Source organism: Lepus europaeus, chromosome 4 (genome assembly GCF_033115175.1).
Source record: "Lepus europaeus isolate LE1 chromosome 4, mLepTim1.pri, whole genome shotgun sequence".
In the NCBI taxonomy this organism is placed as follows: domain Eukaryota; kingdom Metazoa; phylum Chordata; class Mammalia; order Lagomorpha; family Leporidae; genus Lepus; species Lepus europaeus.
Genome location: NC_084830.1, coordinates 82,958,912 through 82,978,735, shown reverse-complemented (window position 1 = coordinate 82,978,735; position 19,824 = coordinate 82,958,912). Strand labels below are relative to the sequence as shown.

General features: G+C 39.8%; 1 protein-coding gene across 2 annotated transcripts in view; it reads left to right on the top strand.

The window, feature by feature from the left end:
* Positions 1-19,824, top strand: part of RAB2A (RAB2A, member RAS oncogene family) — a 90,686-nt gene that overhangs the window by 16,409 nt on the left and 54,453 nt on the right. Inside the window, exon 1 of one of the 2 annotated variants that reach the window (XM_062188459.1) lies at positions 16,425-16,452. The exons of the other annotated variant lie outside the window; for it this stretch is intronic. Coding sequence (XP_062044443.1) covers positions 16,440-16,452 — 13 coding nt within the window. The 5' untranslated portion in view covers positions 16,425-16,439. Of the gene's footprint in view, positions 1-16,424; positions 16,453-19,824 lie in introns of those variants that run through there. 2 annotated transcript variants of the gene reach the window in all.

Below are 19,824 nucleotides of genomic sequence, written 5' to 3'. Positions count from 1 at the left end.
TTGATTCATATGAGTCAGATTAAGTACTAAAGCCAGCAAAAGAGTAACATGATCCTGGGTCAGTAAAAGTATAATGTACAGAAAAGGTAAGGAATAGTTCTACCCTGTTGGGCCTCATTACAATTTGGTTGTAGAAACCTTCATTTCAGAAGGACATATATGAGTACAAACTGGAGTCAGTATATCAATATAGATCATTACAAAGGACATGTCAACGGATATTTTGGGAATGGTTAAATAACTGAAACATTGGAATGGATAATATAGGAATTACTTTCAGATAATTAAATGACTGTCATGTAAAAGCTGTCTTAGACTTACTCTTCATGGCTTTTTTATGGGCAGAACAAGGACCATGAATAGAAGAGATAGGTTTGGACTCCCTTGGAAATGGAAAGAGCTTGTTAAGTGAGAAGTTGGTTTGTACTGGAGGCATTTAAGCATGGGTTTGATGGACACATATTAGGTCTTAGGAGATGAAATTTATGCAAAGGGTAGACGACTGGAGTGATTTTTTTTCTTTTTTAAAGAAATGTAAAATACTGTTGTGAGCAGTCTGTGTGCAGGAGTTAGAAAAGGAACAGAACTGTTGTCCCCTAAAGGGAAGGACAATTTGCCACAATAATTAACAAGAAAATATAATAGAGATATGTACAAAGTACATGAAGGGCAAGGAAAAGATTTTGACTGTAGTGAATGACTCAACAGATTTAGATTTTCAGTACACATGTGTTAAGCACCTTCTGGATGCTGAGTAGCATGGAATAGCATTCATACATGTTCTTGAAGTAATCTTAGCAGGTTACTATTAACCCCATATTGGAAATGAAATGTTTGGGCATGGTCTAATTTGTCTGAATAATCCCCCACCTAATAATCCTATGGAATCAGTTTATGCTCTTCTCTTAATATTATATTATATATAGTTTATCTCTTTGGATAATATATTTTATATGTTATATAAATATATTTTATCATACATTATATAATTATATATAATTATACATTAGATATTAATGTACAATATATTATATATTTTATATTTGGATAATATATATCTCTTTGGATATATATTTTATATATATAATATAAATATTTCTCTGACTTTATATTAGTTATGTGAGGAGGCAACAGAGCTGAGTTATTCACACTTTTTTTTGCAAAGAAGTTCTAATGACTTTCATACTAGGAATGTTATACAAAGTGTGGCAGTAAACTGTTTTTCACAGGATTTGTGGTGAGTGGGGGTAAAGACTAAAGGAATAGGGGCCTGCATTGTTAAGCTTCCTGTGACGCTGGCATCATGTACAAGTACCAGTTCAAGTCCTGGCTGCTCTTCTTCTGATTCAGCTCCCTGCTAATGCACCTGGGAAAGCAGCAGATGATGGCTCCAGTGCTTGGGCCTTTGTCACCCACATGGGAGACCTGGAAGGAGTTCCAGGCTCCTCGCTTCAGCCTGGCCCACTTGGCCATTCTGGCCCTTTGGGGAGTAAACCAGTGGATGGAAGATCTCTCTCTCTCTCTCTCCCTCTGTGTGTGTGTGTGTGTGTGTGTCTCACCCTCTCTCTGACTCCACCTTTCAAGTAAATCCTTAAAAAAAAAAAAAAAAAAAAAGACTGAAGAAATATTGGGACCATACTGCAAAGAGTATTTTGTGACATAATTTAAGAGGTTGGTTTTTTATCCTCTGGTGAGCTTCAGGGTGGGAGCCACATTCCCACTTTCTAAATGGGATAAATTTTCTACCCTTAACTTAGATTTTTAATAGTAATTAAATGAGCTCTTTTCACCTTTTTTGTCTGTTCTCATTCTTGTAAAGATTTCTTAGAGAATTTAGGCAGCAGAAAATCGTGTTGGATTCAAGGATGAGTAAATGTGAATGTCTGCATTTGCAGCCTTACCCATGATTAGGTCTTACTAAAAAGTAACTACTTAGTAGTATTACTCAGAGAGGTTTGGTGGGGGCAGACCTCCTTGTAATTGCTTAGCAGATAAAAATTTAATGTCGCTGTTTTTTTAAAACATTGGAAGTATTGTTGGTTTTTTAAATGCTACTTCCCTATGGAGGTAGTTGGACAAGGTTAGTAAGTATTGCCTATATATTATTGATATTAAAGTAGATTATTTTTAAAATTACATATTTTTATGTTCTTCTTTAAGATTTACCTATGTAAGTTTGGTAAAGGATGATTTATGTATCCTGCTACAAATTTTCTGTGTATCTGTAAACGTGTGCATTTGTGTGTGTGTATGTGTGTGTCCCAATTCTGATAGTATTATATATCTAGTGCTGTGCTACACCTTCATATTTTTCACTTACGGGTAAATCTTTGATGTCTTTCTATTTTACTGCATATAAATCAAATTTTTAAAATTATAAAAATATAGCTGAACATAATTAATTTAATCAGTTCCTGATTCTGTTAGTCTGGTCTGTGGTAGCAAAAAACAAACATTTATGCTGAGCAGAAGGTTTTATTGCAAAGATTGGCTGGTTCACAGAACTGATAGGAAGGCAGTAGAATCAGGTTTGAAAGTGGGCAAGGCCAAGCCAAATTCCTGATGTCTGTTACACCCTGATTAAGAAAATGCTGGGAATATACCACTGGACTCTGCTGGACTCCCATCTCCTTTGTAGCCACAATGGATTAGCTTTTGATGGTCTCTCAAGATTCCAAATTCTTGAGAGGAATGTCTGATTGGTTCAGCCTTGGTCATGTGTCTCTGCCCTGGCTACCAGAGAGCTCAGAGAAAGGTATTCTGATGCTCTATTGCTAGACATTATCAGTGTACATCTGTTGAGGAATATTGTTACACTGCTGTTGACATTCTTGTACATTTGTCTAAGAACTTAAATTTCTGGGTCAACTGGTATATGCATTTTGATAGGTATTAACAAATTGCCTTCCATTAAAACTGTGGCCTTAGAATATTTTATTTTTAGCTTGATGTATAATTCATGTACTTGACTGTGACAAGCTGAACTCAACATTAGTTGTCTATATCAACTGATGCCTAGTCTATGAGAATATGGCAGTTTTTGTTGCTCTTAATACATTATGTTTTTGGCTCCTTTGGATTTAATCTGGCAATTACATCAGATAGGTCTTTTTGCTTATAAGCCTTTAACTTTGATACAGACTTCTATAGTAGAGATAATATATAATCAATTTATTGTTTATTAATTATATTGTACACTGATATCCAAACACCTTCTTCCTTCTATAGAATAATGAAAAGGTATCCCCTTTAAGCTATTTCAACAAAATATATTTCTGAGATGTTGCATTTGTTATTTGGAATCTTATGAAAGGTCTAGGAAGATGGTTAGATTGAAATGTGTTAAGGTACTTGGTTTATCTATGTGACCTAACTGGAATGTTATTATTCGGGATAAAGTGGGCATTGTGGAAGTGGCATATATTGTTTTATACCTTCCTTCATTAAGCTTCTGGCCTGTCATAAGTTTAGAATATCACTTAGAATATTCATTTCTTTCCCTTAGTATTGCTGCTAATACCTGGAAAGTGAGATGACATTCTTTTTAGTTAGGAAAGTGTTTTAGTCAGTTATTCATTACTGTAACAATATATCTGAGTTATGCTAACTTTATAACGAAGAGAAATTTATTTTGACTCATGGTTCTGGAGATGTAAGGTTCAAGCAGCATGACAGAGTCTGTGATGAGAGTCCTCCCCTTCCTCCCATCATAGCAGAAGAGGTGTGTGTGTCTGTGTGTCTATATGTCTATATGTGTGTAATCTCTTTTTATAAAGCCACCAAGATCCAGTCATGAAAGTTAAATTTAGCAATGATCAATCGTCTTGATGATATGTATCCTTGGTATCATACAATGAAAACAGCAGTCTGTGTCTTTGGTCTTCCTCACAAACACCCATAACCCCAGCCAAATAAATAAATAAGACAAATTCCAACACAGGGACATGTAACAAAATACCTGACCAGTGTACTCAAAACTGTCAAGGTCATGAAAATTGAGGGAAGTCTGAGAAACTGTCAGCAGCCCAGTGATGCCTAAGGAGACATGTCAACCAGATATAATATAGCATCCTAAGTAGGATCTTGAGACAGAAAAAAAAATCAGAACTTAAAGGAGTTAAAATCATAGAGGTTTTATAAAGAGTATAGGGTGAAGAATAAACTAGCCAGCTAATTCTTCTCCACTCACCTTTGTTGGTTTGTTGTAGGTGCCCAGCAAATAGTTGCTGAATATATAACATGCTTGGAGATTTTTGTAGGCTTATTTTAAGGTCAATTTTATACTTCATTGAGGCATGGCTTCTTTATCTTTTGGTCAGAGCCCAGATTTGGATTTGGTTTCTTGAATTTCATGCCACACTCAGGGTGAGCAAGATAATCACAAAAACCTGTTGGTGTTCCTTCCCCTCTCCCTCCCTAGCAGTGACAGCAGCAGATATTGTGTTTTCCTCCCTGAAAAAAGACAAATCAACTGTGTTATATACCCATAGCCAGACAATTTCCTTCCTTAAAAATCAGTTTGTGAAGAGACTCTGTGTTATGGAAAGCTTCCTAGAGGATATGGCATTCAAGTTAAGACTTAAAGATGAGTATCTGTCAGATAAGTAGACAAAAAGTCACTGAATATTAGAGAAAGAATACCAAGTAAATATGTCAAAGGCCCGCTGTATTAGAGATACTGCCAAAAGAGAACATAGACTTTCAGCTGTTTTTTGCTTTACTCATTTTCATGACTTTGATCTCATCTCAAAAGTGTTTTAGTAATAAGCGTACGTTTGTATTGTTTAAGAAAGACACAGAAACTGTAGTAGATGATTTGCATCAAGAGGGGGCAGTCAATTCTCCACATCATCTTACTTTTTTAAAAAATTGGTTCTTCATGTAGGATCTCTGTCCTTAATGTGCTGTACATTGTGATTTAATGCTATAACTAGTACTCCAACAGTATTTTTCACTTTATGTTGCTATGTGGGTGCAGACTGTTGAAATCTTTACTTAATATATACTAAACTGATCTTCTGTATATAAAGAGAATTGAAAATGAATCTTGATGTGAATGGAAGGGGAGAGGGAGTGGGAAAGGAGAGGGTTGCAGGTGGGAGGGAAGTTATGGTGGGGGGGGGAGCCATTGTAATCCATAAGCTGTACTTTGGAAATTTATATTCATTAAATAGAAGTTTAAAAACAAATTGATTCTTTAGCAGCTAGCTCCCTTAGCCATGTCAGCATGCTTGTTTATTTCTTTCCAATTTCTAGGGAAAAGATTTATACTCTTAAACATACATTCTCTTGAGAATTTTCTTCAATTAATTTATTTTTTAAAAAGAACCCTTTTTAAAAGTTTTATTTATTTGAAAGTCAGAGGGCAGAGAGACTCTGAAATCTTCTCATTCACTGGTTTACTCTCCAGATACCCACAACAGCCAGGACTGGGCCAGGCTGAAGCCAGGAGGTAGGAACTAAATCTAGGTCTTCCACATGGGTGGCCAGGACCCATGTCCTTGAGCTGTCATTTGTTGCCTCCCAGAGTGCATGCTAGCAGGAAACTACAATCAGAAGTAGTGCTGGGACTCAGACCCAGGCAGTCTGATCTGAAATGCACATATCAAGGGACATCTTAACTGCTGTACCAAATACCAGCCTGGAATATAGTAGCATGCGTTCAGTCAGGAAGTTTTAAATGACTATCTCTTCCTTTTCCTCCTAGTTTTCATGGACAAGCTTCTTAAATAAATGCTTTATATTTCCTATTTCCTTTTCTCTTACCACTCAATATATCTTGTGTTTGCATCACTTTACTGATTACATTGGGAATTATTGTAGAGGGAGTCAACAAGAATGGGAGATTAACTATATGAAAGTCTAAAGAGAAAGAGTATTGAAAGATGACTCGATTAGTGTATTATTTCCTAGGGCTATAGTAGCAAATTACCAGACTGCTGGACTAAAACTATAGAAATTTGTTCTCTCACCATTCTGGAGGCCAAAAGTCTGAAATTAGGTGTTAGCAAGGCTGTGCATCTTTTGAAGGCTCCAGAGAGAATCCTTTCTTGCCTCTTCCAACTTCTCATGGCTTCAAGCATAACTCTGATCTACTTTAACATGGCTTTGCCCTGTGTCCTTTTTGTTTTTGCTTAAGAGAGAACTCCCATCTGCTGTTGGTTCACTCTCCAAATGCCCACAATAGCCAGAGCTGGGCCAAACTAAAAATGGGAGCCAACAACCCAGTCCAAGTTACCATGTAGGTGGTAGTAACCCAAGTACTTGAGCTGTTACCTGCTGCCTCCTAGAATGTGCATTAGCAGAAAGCTAGAATCAGGAGCTAACCAGGACTCAAACCTAGGCACTCAAATTTATGATAAGAGTGCTTCAAACAACACCTTAATTGCTAAGCCAAATGTCCATCCCTCTCCCCTTACCTTTGTCTCTCTCTGCCTTTCTATTACAAGGATACCTGTTACTGAATTTAAGCTTCACCCTGAATCCAGTAAGAACTCATCTTGGGATCCTGAATTACATCTGCAGAGATCCTTTTTTCCAAGTCATATTTACAAGTTCTGGCATCAGGACCTTGACATGTCTTTTTTGGAGGCTATGTCAGTTCAACTTACTGTGTTAAACCACCAGAGCAGTATGTAATAAAAGTAATGGAGATTGGTCTTGTAGAAATGAGAGGTTGACGTGGCCCACCAACAGCAGGAAAATAATTGTGAAATCATTCTATTTAAGAGGAAACTGGCAGATTGTAGCTATTCAGTTTTTTTTAATCCTAGATCAAAATTGGCACTGTGGTGTTGCAGATAAAGCTGCCTCTTGTGGTGCCATCATCCCATATGGGTGCCACTTCAGGTCCCAGCTGCTGCACTTCCAGTCCAACCCCCTGCTAATGTACCTGGGAAGGCAGCGGAGGATGGCCCAACTGCTTGGGCCCCTGTACCCACATGAGAGACCCCGAGGAAGCTCCTGGCTCCTGGTTTTGGATCGGCCCATCTCCTGCTGTTGTGGCCATTTAGGGAGTGAACCAGGAGAATAAGATTCTCTCTCTCTCTCGCTCGCTCTCTCTCTCTCTTTCTCTCTAACTCTACCTTTCACATAAATAAATAAATCTTCCCAAAAAATTCTGGATCAGGTAAATTTGGTTATAGATTTTGCCCTGTTATTTCTCATGAAGAATCGTCAACTCAACATTTGTATTAAAACTTATAAAATACTTTATTGCATTCTGTAATTGGAATCTAATTAGGTTTTTTTGAAGTAGGAATGTTATGTTTTCTTTTTCCCATTTTATAGATGTGAGAACGAAGCTCGGTTTCTACAACTACTTTGCCTGAGATCACAAGCTGTAAAATAGTCCAGATGGATTTAAACACTTATGTTCCAACTGTAAAAATCTATAATCTTTGTAACCTACCATGTTGAGTTTATTAATTTTCTATTTTTAAAGGGCAGACTTTACTAGCTTTTCATGTTTCACGTTTTTTCAATTTGGAAATTTAACATAAAGAATAGAAACATTTTCTATGTTTACAAAATAACCCACTGATATTTTAAATTAAAGCTGTTTGACTTGTGATTTTAAAAATAGACCCACCACCAATTTTTAAGAATTTTGAAACTGATGGAAGTCAGTTTAGGACAAGGAGAATAAATGTCTGTAGAGTACTTAGCACTTACTCCAGCGTTTCCAATGAAACAGACTCTTTACCTGAAAAATCACTAGAGGGACTTTGTTAGATTCTCGGGCTGTGACCAGGTCCCTTCAAAGACCCACTAAATCTCTGGGTTGGGACTTGGGAATCTGCATTGCTTGTGATTGTTAGGCATTGACTTGGTACTTAGGTACCAAGTTTTCACAACACTGTGTTCCAGTGAGTTGGGCCCTGTGTAAAGGAAGAAGGTAAGGTGACTTCATGTGGGAATTCCAACAGCAGCCTCATTACACAGTGATGATGTTCTTTGTATACCCCAAATACCTACACAAGGCCTTAAAATCCAGTATTTTATGTCTGCTTTTTATTCATTAAACAAATATTTAGGGGCCGGCACTGTGGCACAGCGGGTTAACGCCCTGGCCTGAAGCACCGACATCCCATCTGGGCGCTGGTTCTAGTCCCAGCTGCTCCACTTCCAATCCAGCTCTCTGCTGTGGCCTGGGAAAGCAGTAGAAGATGGCCCAAGTCCTTAGGCTCCTGCACCCGCGTGGGAGACCCAGAAGAAGTTCCTGGCTCCTGGCTTCAGATTGGTGCAGTTCCGGCCGTTGCAGCCAGTTGAGGAGTGAACCATCGGATGGAAGACCTCTCTCTCTCTGTCTGCCTCTCCTCTCTATGTGTAACTCTGACTCTCAAGTAAAAAATAAATAAATCTTTAAGAAAAAAAATAAACAAATATTTAATGAAATCTTACCTGAAGGGATCATTCTAGGTACTTTGGAGGTTGAAAAGATAAATGAGAGTCAGAACTTGCCCTCGAGGAACTTTGTTTATAATTGAGATTAAAACGGGCATCTAAGTAATTGGTAATAAAATAGTAAAGTTAGTAGTAGCTAGTAATATTAAAGTTAGGAGCATTCCTGGTCTCTATTCTTTTTTTTTTTTTTTTTTAAAGATCTATTATTTTTGGCCGGCGCCAGGCTCAATAGGCTAATCCTCCGCCTAGCGGCGCCGGCACACCGGGTTCTAGTCCCGGTCGGGGCACCGATCCTGTCCTGGTTGCTCCTCTTCCAGGCCAGCTCTCTGCTGTGGCCAGGGAGTGCAGTGGAGGATGGCCCAAGTGCTTGGGCCCTGCACCCCATGGGAGACCAGGATAAGCACCTGGCTCCTGGCTTCGGATCAGCGTGGTGCGCCGGCCACATTGCGCCTACCGCGGCGGCCATTGGAGGGTGAACCAACGGCAAAGGAAGACCTTTCTCTATATCTCTCTCTCTCACTGTCCACTCTGCCTGTCAAAAAAAAAAAAAAAAATCTATTATTTTATTTGAGAGAGAGAGAGGAGTCTTCCATCCGCTGGTTCACTCCCCAAACAGCCACAGTGACCCAATCCAAAGCCAGGAACCAAGAGCTTCCTCTGCATCTCCCACGCAGGTGTAGGTGCCCAAGGACTTGAGCCATCTTACACTGCTCTCCCAGGCTGTAGCAGAGAGCAGGATTGGAAGTGGGGCCCATGTAGGATGTTGGCACTGCAGGCGGCGGCTTTACCCACTACACCATGGTGACAGCCCCTGCGTATGCAATTATTATTTTAAGTTTCTTGTCTCTTTCTCCTTAGTTCATAAGCACAGGAACCTTTGTCTTTGCCTTGGAGATAAGAGTGTATGTGTGAAATAAAGCATGATTCTTGCCTTTGGAAGCTTACAGTATAAACTTACAGTAGTAAGAAGTGGTAGGGGCCAGCACCCTAGCATATGGGGTTAAGCCACTGCTTTTGACTCTAGCATCCTGTATGCATGCTAGTTGGAGTCCCAGCTGCTCCACTTCCAGTCCAGCTCTCTGCTAATGTACCTGGGAAGATGACCCAACTGCTTGGGCCCTGCCACTTACTTGAGAGACTGGGTTGGAGTTCCAGGCTCAGCTTTGGCCTGGTCCAGCCCTGGCCTTTGCCACCATTTGGGGAGTAAACCAACAAATGAAAGATCTCTTTCTCTCTCTTTCTCTCTCTGTAACTACCTTTCAAATAAATGAATAAAATCTTAAAAAAAGAAGTGATGATAGTATTTATAGTAGTAGTAAACATTTGTTGGATTCTTTATTGAAGTTTTCACCATGTGGCAGACACTGTTAAGCACATGTAATGCATTAATTCATTTGATACTTTCAGTAAGCATATGAAATAGGTACTATTTCTCTACTTTTTACAGATAGGAAACTAAAGCATTGAGAAGATAACTTGAGGTTCTGTTAATAGTGATTGGCAGAGCTATGATTGACTTCACCATGGCTTCAGGGTCAGCAATCTTAACCACAACTAAAAAGTGTATTTGTATAATGTAAAATGCTTAGAACAGTGACGATCAGCACAAGACCACAAGATCAGCTATATATAATTTATGCATTGTTATTGGGGATTATTAATTTTTAGTGTTTCAAAGTTCATAAGGGCCAGTGTTATGTCATAAGGGGTTGAGTTGCTGCCTGCAGTACCAGCATCCCTATGGTCACCCATTATAGTCTTGTCTGCTCCACTTCTGACCCAGCTCCCTTCTAATATGCCTGGGAATGGATGGATGGTCCAAGTACTTGGGCCTCTACACCCATGTGGGAGACTCCAATGAATATCCTGTTTCTTGTTTTCAGCCTGGCCTAGCCCTGGTTGTTGCAGCCAATTGAAGAATGAACCAGTGCATGGAAGATCTCTCTCTCTCTCATATATATGTGTGTGTGTGTGTATACATATATCTCACTCTCTGTAACTCTGCCTTTCAAAAAAATAAATCTAAAAAAAGTTCCTAAGAATATAGTCAAAACAAAAACATTCATTGGTGCTTAAACTATTCTTAATTCAGTTATCTTTCTAAGTGTTTCCCTCCAGACAAATCAACATATTTGACTATTATTTGCTATGAAAATAAATGATGAAATAGTACAAATCTCACAAAATATATAGAATTTCAACAAACCATGAAAATGTTAGAATGATGTTTGGATTCCATATAGTGCCATTGCTGACTAATGGGGCCTGGCCTTCAGATTAGTAAGCAGCTGAAGAATAAGAAAGATGTGATGCTTGCTTTCAGAGAATTTGAAATACCAAGAATTAAGAAAAGTTCTTGGGAAAATTGGATAAACAGAATTGGAGAGGTGGGTATTACAGTGTAGTGGGTAAAGCTGCCAACTGCAACACCAGCATCCCATATGGACACTGGTTCAAGTCCCAGCTGCTCCAAGCTAATGCACTGGGGAAAGCAGTGGAAAATGGCCCAAGTGTTTGGCCTCCTGCACCCATGTGAGACACCCAGATGAAACTCAGAAATCCTGGCTTCGGCCTGACCAGTTCTGGCCCATTGCAGCCATTTGGGGAGTGAACCAGTGGATGGAAGATCTCTGTCTCTCCCTCTCTGTAACTCTACTTTTCAAATAAATAACAACAACAAAAAAAAAAAAAAACCACAAAAACAAAGAAAAAAAGCTTGGAGAATTTTTGCCAATATTATTTTAATTATTTTATTCATTATGCTGCAAAATGGACACACTTTGAGAAAAGTAATGCATAGAATCAAAGCCCTCTGGCATGGGTATACTCTGTTCAAGATACAGTTGTAATTGTAAGTTAAAACATTATGTGCGGGGCCCATGGTGTGGTGGTGTAGGTTAAGTCTCTGTCTGTGGTGCTGGCATCCCAGATGGGCACCGGTTCAAGTCCCAGCTGTTCCACTTCTGATCCAACTCTCTGCTGATGGCCTGGGAGAGCTGTGGAAGTTGACCCAAGTCCTTGGACCTCTATACTTACATGGAAGACCCAGAGGAAGCTCCTAGCTTCAGAATAGCCCAGCTCCAGCCATAACAGCCATTTGGAGAGTGAACCAGCAGATGCAAGACCGCTCTTTCTTGTAACTCTGCCTCTCAAGTAAATTAATAAATATATATTTTAATTATGTGTAAATTTTATTTTAGTATTATTTAGATTTTTAAGATGAAGTTCAATCAAAGGTTTCTGATTATTTACGATGAGATCTTGGTTCCTATTTTACTAATTTCATTTTAGAGGCTTTTTTTAACCACCCAGAGAATAAGAGTAAATTATTTAAAGAAAGTATCAGATCTGGACAGATATTTAGACATTTCATATGGTAAAATTACTATTTTGCCCACACAAAATAGTAACATAATCATTCATTCCAAAGACTCATTTTAAAATTAATCCTCAATTTAGAGTGTTTTTCAAATACAAAAAGGTTGGTATTTTGATGAAAAGGTGTTCTTTCTGCACATCTCATCAGTGGTACTGGTTAGATAGAAGTTCTCAAAGAATCTGTTCAGCAGCCTTGTGGATTAGCTGCTTTATCTGAATATTGATATGTCTAAAAGCTGTTGAATTAAGACTTGTATTTGACTTAAGTCTGCAGAGATGTGGCTTGCTTAATTTTGTAGAGGTCATGGTACAGAGAACAATTAAGCAGGAGGTCAATGCCATCATCTGGTTGAACAACAACAGTGCTTTTTGTTTTTAAAATGCAGTAAAAATTTTCTTCAGATTTCAAATTAGCATGCTTGATCATAAATTGACTGTCCCTTCTTTCACAAAGTACAGGTCTGTTTGCCATTATGCTCATGCTTGGTGACAGTGTTTGCTATGTCCCAACATAAAAATCTGACTTATAAATTGGAGGAGGATGGGTTCTCTATTTTGTGTTTATCACATTTATGCTCTTTGTGGAGTGATGAATTCATTGTTTTCCATTTAGATTTAAACAGATATTCAGATATTTAGCTTTAAATCCAATCCATGAAAACATTAAAAAGTTTTTAAAAGCTCTAAATAATAAATTGTAACTGCTAACTAGTTGATTAAGAAAGAAAGTTAATGATAATGTGATTTGATTCTGATTTCCTGTATACTTGGCAGAACTGTGTACAAAAAGATGACATGAATTGTGCAAAGTTACACAGTTGGTTAAACCCCACCCAGGTGAGAAAGAGTCACAAATGTCTATATTGCAGATTTTCTTCTTTTTTAAATTAATCAGCAACTTACACAAATTTTCTAGTAAGAAGGATATGAAGGCAACCTTCATACCCTTGCTTTTTAGTATCTACTGTTTGCTGGGAATATAGCATTAAATGTCATTTCTTTGGCCGGCACCGCGACTCATTAGGCTAATCCTCCGCCTGCGGCACTGGCACACCAGGTTCTAGTCCCGGTCGGGGCGCTGGATTCTGTCCCGGTTGCCCCTCTTCCAGGCCAGCTCTCTGCTGTGGCCCGGGAGTGCAGTGGAGGATGGCCCAAGTGCTTGGGCCCTGCACCTGCATGGGAGACCAGGAGAAGCACCTGGCTCCTGCCATCGGATCAGCGCGGTGTGCCAGTCGTAGCGCGGCGGCCATTGGAGGGTGAACCAACGGCAAAAGGAAGAGCTTTCTCTCTGTCTCTCTCTCACTGTCCACTCTGCCTGTCAAAAAAAAAAAAGTCATTTCTTTATCGAGTTTATGTTCTTTTTTTTTTTTTTTTTAAGATTTGTTTATTTATTTGAAAGGCAGAGGCAGAGAAAGAGGTCTTCATCTGCTGGTTCACTCTTCAAATGGCTGCAATAGCCGGAGATGGGCTGATTTGAAGTCAGGAGCCTGGAGCTTCTTCTGGGTCTCCCATGCAGATGCAGCGGCCCAAGGGCTTTGGCCATCTTCTGCTTTCCCAGGCCATAGCAGAGAGCTGGATTAGAAGTGGAGCAGCTGGGGCTGGAACTGGCACCCATACAGGATGCCGACATTGCAGGCTGTGGCTTTACCTGCTGTGCTGTAGCACAGTCCCTATAGTTCATGTTCTGTTGAGTCACATTCTGTTGTGGGAGAGTCGATAAAGCCTAATGATATGATTAATTAAAAATAATAGCTTTTAGGGGCTAGCACTGTGGCGTAGCAGGTAAAGCTGCCACCTGCAGTGCTGGCATCCCATATGGGCACCGATTCAGGTCCTGGCTGATCTACTTCTAATACAGCTCTCTGCTATGACCTGGGAAAGCAGTAGAAGATGGCACAAGTCTTTGGGCCCCTGTACTCATGTAGGAGACCTGGAAGAGGCTCCTGGCTCCTGGCTTTGGATCGGCCCAGCTCCGGCCGTTACAGCCAATTGGGGAGTGAACCAGCACAGCAGATGGAAGACCTCTCTCTCTCTCTCTCTCTACCTCTCCTCTTTCTGTGTAACTCTGACTTTCAAATAAATAAATAAATCTTAAAAAAAATAAAAATAATAGCTTTTCTTTTTTGAAGGCCTTCCCGTTGAGCACACTGGTTTTTGGGTGGTGCTAGTTGTTTGTAAGAATCAATATTCAACTAGAGAAACAGAATGAAAAAGGTTTGTGTATGTTTAGATAGAGATTGAGGATGAGGTTGAAGTTGGTTTAGTGTATGTGATTTTAAGGACTAGGCAAACAAATCTGAAATCCATGAAATAGGCTGTAACCCATGGGCATAGCCAAAGTTGCTGTCCATGATTGAGTCTAGCCTACCCAGCTTATCCAGAAATCTCTCTCCATTTAATGTCAGCTGATTATAGATTTTTATATAAAGATTGATTTATTTATTTATTTGAAAGTCAGAGTTATACAAAGAGAGGAGAGGCAGAGAGAAAGTCTTCCATCCAAAGATTCACTCCCTAATTGGCCGCAATAGCCGGAGCTGTGCCGATCAGGAGCCAGGAGCCAGGAGCCTCTTCTGGGTCTTCTACCCAGGTACAGGGGTTCAAGGATTTGGGCCATCTTCCACTGCTTTCCCAGGCCATAGCAGAGAGCTGGAACAGAAGTGGAGCAGCTGGGTCTTGAACCAGCGCCCGTATAGGATGCTTCAGGCCAGGGCATTAACCCTCTGCACCACAGCACCAGCCCCTGATTATGAATTTTAATCATATCTACAATGCCTCACAATAACACTTAGGTTATTTTTTGATTGGGTAGTTGGAAAGAGGCCTACCCAAGTTGATGCATCAAAAAAACATCATTTTGTTTTTTTCATTTTCTTTAAAAAAAAAAAAAAAACTTTATTTATTTGAAAGGCCGAGTACAGGGAGAAATCTTCCACCCTCTGGTTCACTCTCCAGATGGCTTCAATGGCTGGGGCTGGACTGGGCTGAAACCAGAAACCAGGAGCTTCTTCCAGGTCTCCCACGTGGGTGCAGGGGCCCAAGGACTTGGGCTATCTTCCCAGGAGCATTAGCAGGGAACTGGAACAGAAGTGCAGCAGCTGGGACCCAAACAGGTGCCCATATGTGGTGCTGGAGTAAAAGGTGGCAGATTAACCCACCAGGCCACAGTGCCAGCCCCCTGTTATTTTCGCTTTCATTGAAGTATATTATGTATACAGAAAATACATGGTCCCTAAGTATACAGCTTTAAGAATTTTTATAAATTGGATATAGGTAACCAGCACTGTATGGGGTCCCTGTTATATTTATTTGCTTCATTTGCTTCTTATAGCAGCTCATTGAGGTGTATGGATTTCTGAGGCTTAAAAAGCCAAGTGCTTTGCACTATGTTACAGCTAGTAAACAACACAGCTAGGATCCTAAGGAGGGCTCTGAGGTGTACATGAAACCTCAAGCTGAAATTGATTTATTGGTGTATGTGATTGTAGACGCTAGACCATTAGTTCTGCTTGGGAATTGTGTAGTCTTTGAAACAGAAAAACCTGGCTAATTCTAGAAGGTATAAGAATCCCTGAATTGGATCTTAGAGCATGAATTTAGATTTGCCAAAGAATGAAAAGCTCCTTGGTAAGAAGTACCAGGGAGAGAATATGGTGTAATTTCAGAGGGTGGGAGGTGACTTGTTGTACTTAACTATAGGGTCGTTAGACTCTGATACAATAATATGGTCTTATTAGAATAATTCTCACCTCAAATGCAATGGACTTTGTTCCCTGTTTTGGAAAATTTGAATTTTTATAATTTAGGCAGTAAAACATGAGAGTTAATCACAGCTGCATTTTAGCAAAAGTTTTCACAGTGGTTTATAATATAGGCTAGAAGGACTGAAGGTAGAATAAACAAGTCTTATGCTCCAGCACTACAGCACCAAGGATTAAGAGGAAGGGAGGGCATGGAATTCATGAAGACATTCCAGACAGAATTGATGAAATCTGTGTACCGTTAGGTGGGTGGTGAGGGAAGAAGAAGAATTAAGGATGATTCCGAGTTTACTGTTCATGTGATCCATTGGATAGCAAGATTAGGAAATATTGGAGAAGCTGTTTTGCTCTGTTACATGTGTATGGGATGAAGTGAGGGTTGATTGGAGTAATGGTAGGAGAATGAAAAATGAATGAACTGGGTTATGCAAGTTTGAGTTTCAGACCTTAAGGAATTAAAGTGGAAATTTTTTAAAAGCTTTATTTATTTGAAAGAGTTACACAGAGAGTGAAGGAGAGGCAGAGAGAGAAAAAAAGGTCTTCCAGACACTGGTTCACTCCGCAGTTGGCCGCAATGGCCAGAGCTGCACAGGCAGAGAGAGAGAGGTCTTCCATCCGCTGGTTCACTCCGCAGTTGGCCGCAATGGCCGGAGCTACGCCGATCCGAAAGCAGGAGCCAGGAGCTTCTTCTGGGTCCCCCACGCAGGTGCAGAGGCCTAAGGACTTAGGCCATCTTCTGTTGTTTTCCCAGGCCACAACAGAGAGCTGGATCGGAAGTGGAGCAGCCAGGACTTGAACCAGTGCCCATATGGGATGCCAGCACTGCAGGCGACGGCCCTACCCACTACGCCACAGTGCCAACCTCTAATTAGTTTCTAAAAGTAGATTGTGGTTATGGGACTATCAGGTAAAAAAGAAAAGGTGTAACCATAGAGTCGGAAACCTCCCATATTTCAGGAAACAATGGAAGAGGAGCAGTTACCATGGAATGAAGACATTAAGGATATAGGTATAGCTTGACAAAGCCAGAAAAGATCATTTTCAAGGAAAATATGCAATAGATTGTATATTTTATTAGTAGGTCAAATAAGATGAGGACTGAAAACAAGTTGGCTATAAAATTTGGTAATTTGGAAAAGCATTGATGAGTGTGAGCCAGATACTTGATTATTTCAAAACAAGTTTACTGAGAGTTAATATAGTCAGTGTCAGGGCTGGTGCTGTGTTGTAGCAGGTAAAATCTCCACCTGCAGTGCTGGGATCCCATATAGTTACTGGTTCAAGTCCCAGCTGCACCACTTCCAGTCCTGCTCTCTGCTATGGCCTGGAAAAGTAGAGGATGGCCCAAGTGTTTGGACTCCTGTACCTGTGTGGAAGACCCAGAGGAAGCTCCTGGCTCCTGGCTTCGGATCAGCCCAGCTCCAGCCATTGCAGCCATTTGGGGAGTGAACTAGCGGGAGGAAGACCTTGACCTATCTCTGCCTCTGCCTCTCTGTAACTCTGCTTTTCAGATAAATAATCTTTAAATATATATATATATATATATATATATATATATATATATATATATATATATAGTCAGTGTCAACAAATACCAGATAACTAAGCTATCTGTAAGTAAAACCACATCAACTAGATTTGTAGTTAAGGACACCTCGGAAACCTATATATTCACTACATCGAGTGATAATTTAAGTGATTACTTGAACTAAGAATATGGAATCTTTAAGCAGCTGAAGAGTAAGCTTTTTTTACATTTAACCAGCACTTTTACAGAATTAATATTTGTATTACTAGAGAGATGTTCTTTTATTAGGTAAGGAAAGTTTTTCAGGCTATTTAATCATTTAAGTGATTACCACTCTTCTTGAGGTCCCTGATAAAACTTGTGATTTTTTTTTAAGATTTATTTATTTATTTGAGAGGCAGAGTTAGAGACAGTGGAGAGGAAGAGACAGAGGTCTTCCATCCACTGGTTCGCTCCCCAAATGGCCGTAACAGCTGGAGCTGTGCCAGTCCTAAGCCAGGAGCTTCCTCTGGGTCTCCTATGTGGGTGCAGGGACCCAAGCATTTGGGCCATCCTCCACTGCTTTCCCAGGTCAAAAGCAGAGAGCTGGATCAAAAGTGGAGCAGCTGATGCGAACCGGCACCCACATGGGATGCCAGCACTGCAGATGGAGGTTTAACCCACTATGCCTCAGCACCAGCCTCAATTTGTGATTTCTAAACACAGTTTTTTCCTAAACTGAAAAATTATTGGCTGTTAAAGAACGGAATATTCGGATCTTAATTGTTCACCTATTTTGTTCTTTGATGCCTTTTCAAAGAGGATTTTACTTTATCCTGAGCTTTGTACATAGAACAAATTCTTTTCATATGCTTCATAACTGCCTTTTGGTTTATTAGAGAGATTGATGTATTTGAGGGAAAGCAGAAGAGAGAGAGAGAGAGAGAGAGAGAGAGAGAGAGAGAGAGAGAGAGAGAGAGAAGAGAGGACTCCCATTGCCTGCAATGGCCAGGACTGGGCCAGACCAAAGCTCAATCCAGGTTTCCCTTTATGGGTTGCAGGAACCCAACTACTTGAGTCATCACTGCTGGCTCCCCTCTGCATTAGCAGGAAGGGAGAATCAGGAGCCAGACCTGGGAGTTGACCATGCACTCCAAGGTGCTACACAAGCATCTTAACCACTTGGGCCAAATGCTTGCCCTTGAAACTGACTCCTAGAAAAACTGTCCTTTCATCTTAGACCTGACAGGCTATTGAAAAGATTTAACAATCTAATAAAATGAGTTTAACTTTGAGCCTCTTGTAATGTAACAGGGAAGAAAACTTTTTTAAGGTCACATGCTTTGAAATTCCATTTATTTTCAGTTCACTAGAACCTTAAACAGTCATAACATTTTGAACAAATAAAGCATTTCCTAAAACAAAGCCATATATTTACAGTTTTTTTCATTTGTTACTGGACATTTTTACATTCTTTAGCATTTTTTTTTTTTTTTTTAATTTTGACAGGCAGAGTTAGACAATGAGAGAGAGAGACAGAGAGAAAGGTCTTCCTTCCATTGGTTCACCCCTCAATGGCTGTTACGGCTGGCGCGCTGCGCCGATCCGAAGCCAGGAGCCAGGTGCTTCTTCCTGGTCTCCTGTGCAGGTGCAGGGCCCAAGCACTTGGGCCATCCTCCACTGCACTCCCGGGCCACAGCAGAGAGCTGGACTGGAAGAGGAGCAACCGGGACTAGAACCCAGCACCTAACCAAGTGAGCCACAACACCAGCCCCATGCATTCTTTAGCATTTTGACACTAGAACCCAGCCATTCAGTAGTGCCTTCTCTATACTATATGATAGATAACAGGTAACAATATAGTGATAATCTCTTTTTCTCATGGAGATACAATCAAGAAGACATTTGAAATGCCTAGTTTTTCACTCCTTCAGAAAGATCTTCTGTATTCCTTTAGTCTAATTAAATGTCTTGTTACTCTTTATCATAGCACTTCAGTCTTTTCTTTCAAATCATAGTTATTATAAATATTGAAAATTACATTATGTATATGTGTGTGTGTGTATATATATATATCATTTGAGTGTTCATTTTGTTTAATTTCTCTGCCTACACTAAACTTTAAGTTCCATACACAAGAACCATACTGGTTTTCCACTCTGTCTTCAAATCTCTAGTGCAGTCGATGCTTAACATTCAGCAAAGACTTTGAATTAATCAATGAATGATGACTATCTCGTATTTTGTAAAAGTGCAGGATGCTGTCAATTAAGCAGACTTAACTCCAGTGTAAGAATAAGGAGTAATTTTTAGAGGACCTGAAAATGAATAGAAAGGAGGTGTTGTCTTCAATACCCAGTTCTCCATAGCATGTAGGAGATATATAGGGAATTCCTTTGAATTTAAGAATCTGGACATTATACCAGACCTGAATGAGGTCAGTTTTAGTAGAATGAAGGAATACAATTCAGATTACAGTTGCTCACTAGATTAGCAAGAAAACAGCAAGCATTTTACCTGTAAGATAGGTCTCAAATACTTATTGTTTAGGGAATATGATACAATGAACCACAAAAAGAAGAAATTATGCTTTAAATATTTTCAGTATTATGCAAAAGGCATAAATGAATGAAACTTACTACATGAGTGTTGTGGGACAGCTACTTGGAGTACTTGACTAATTGTCCTTTCACAGGAAACATTGAGTGAATAAGAAAGGGTGAACAACTTCCACCTAGATCACCAGTCATTGAATTTCTCAATAAATTAGAA